The following is a 636-nucleotide window of genomic DNA, read 5'->3' on the forward strand; positions in this document are numbered from 1 at the left end:
TCAGCACCGCCAGCTGCCCCGCACACGCCACAGCCTGTCGGACGGCCTGGGTGGCTCTTCTCTGCGCGTCCGTCACCATCGACGGGATGTCTGAGGAGCAGCCCTGCCCGGTGACAGGGACCCGTTTGTCAGATGCACGAGGTGCAGGAGCGGGAGGCGAAGAAAGGACAGACCAGACGGGGAGGGGAACACGCTCTGTGCCCCGAAACAGCAGCGCCTCCGTCTCAGAGCGAGACAGGCGGCCCCGCCCCCCGGGACAGGGACTAGGACATGGTGGCCCCGCCCCCCGGGACAGGGACTAGGACATGGCGGCCCCGCCCCCCCCCAGGACAGGGGACTAGGAAACGGAGGCCTCTGGGGTCGCACACGGGTGACGAGAGAGGACAACAGGGAGGGTCTTTGCCCTTGAACTTTTCCACCCCGACAGCCGCCTGGCAGGCTTCCCTAAGGGCAACCGGGGGTCGGGGTTTGGTCTCTTACTGCCGCTCGGCTGCCTCTAAAACCTGGGAGCCCATCGGCCTGCCTCTCTCTCTCTCTCTCTCTCTCTCTCTCTCTCTCTCGTTTCTGCCGCAGACCAGCCTCAGCCGCGCCCTCTCCACGCTCAGGCCCGAGTCCACCCGCAGGGCCTGGTCCCCA

General features: G+C 67.3%; 1 protein-coding gene across 1 annotated transcript in view; it reads right to left on the bottom strand.

Annotated features, from left to right (window-relative positions):
- The window catches only part of KIF14 (kinesin family member 14), a 41,637-nt gene that overhangs the window by 19,268 nt on the left and 21,733 nt on the right, over positions 1-636 (bottom strand). The window contains exon 22 of the mRNA XM_014532355.1: positions 8-223. Within this exon, the coding sequence (XP_014387841.1) occupies positions 8-223 (216 nt within the window). The remainder of the gene's footprint in view (positions 1-7; positions 224-636) is intronic.

The sequence above is a fragment of the Myotis brandtii genome, unplaced genomic scaffold (assembly GCF_000412655.1).
Source record: "Myotis brandtii unplaced genomic scaffold, ASM41265v1 scaffold888, whole genome shotgun sequence".
Taxonomy (NCBI): domain Eukaryota; kingdom Metazoa; phylum Chordata; class Mammalia; order Chiroptera; family Vespertilionidae; genus Myotis; species Myotis brandtii.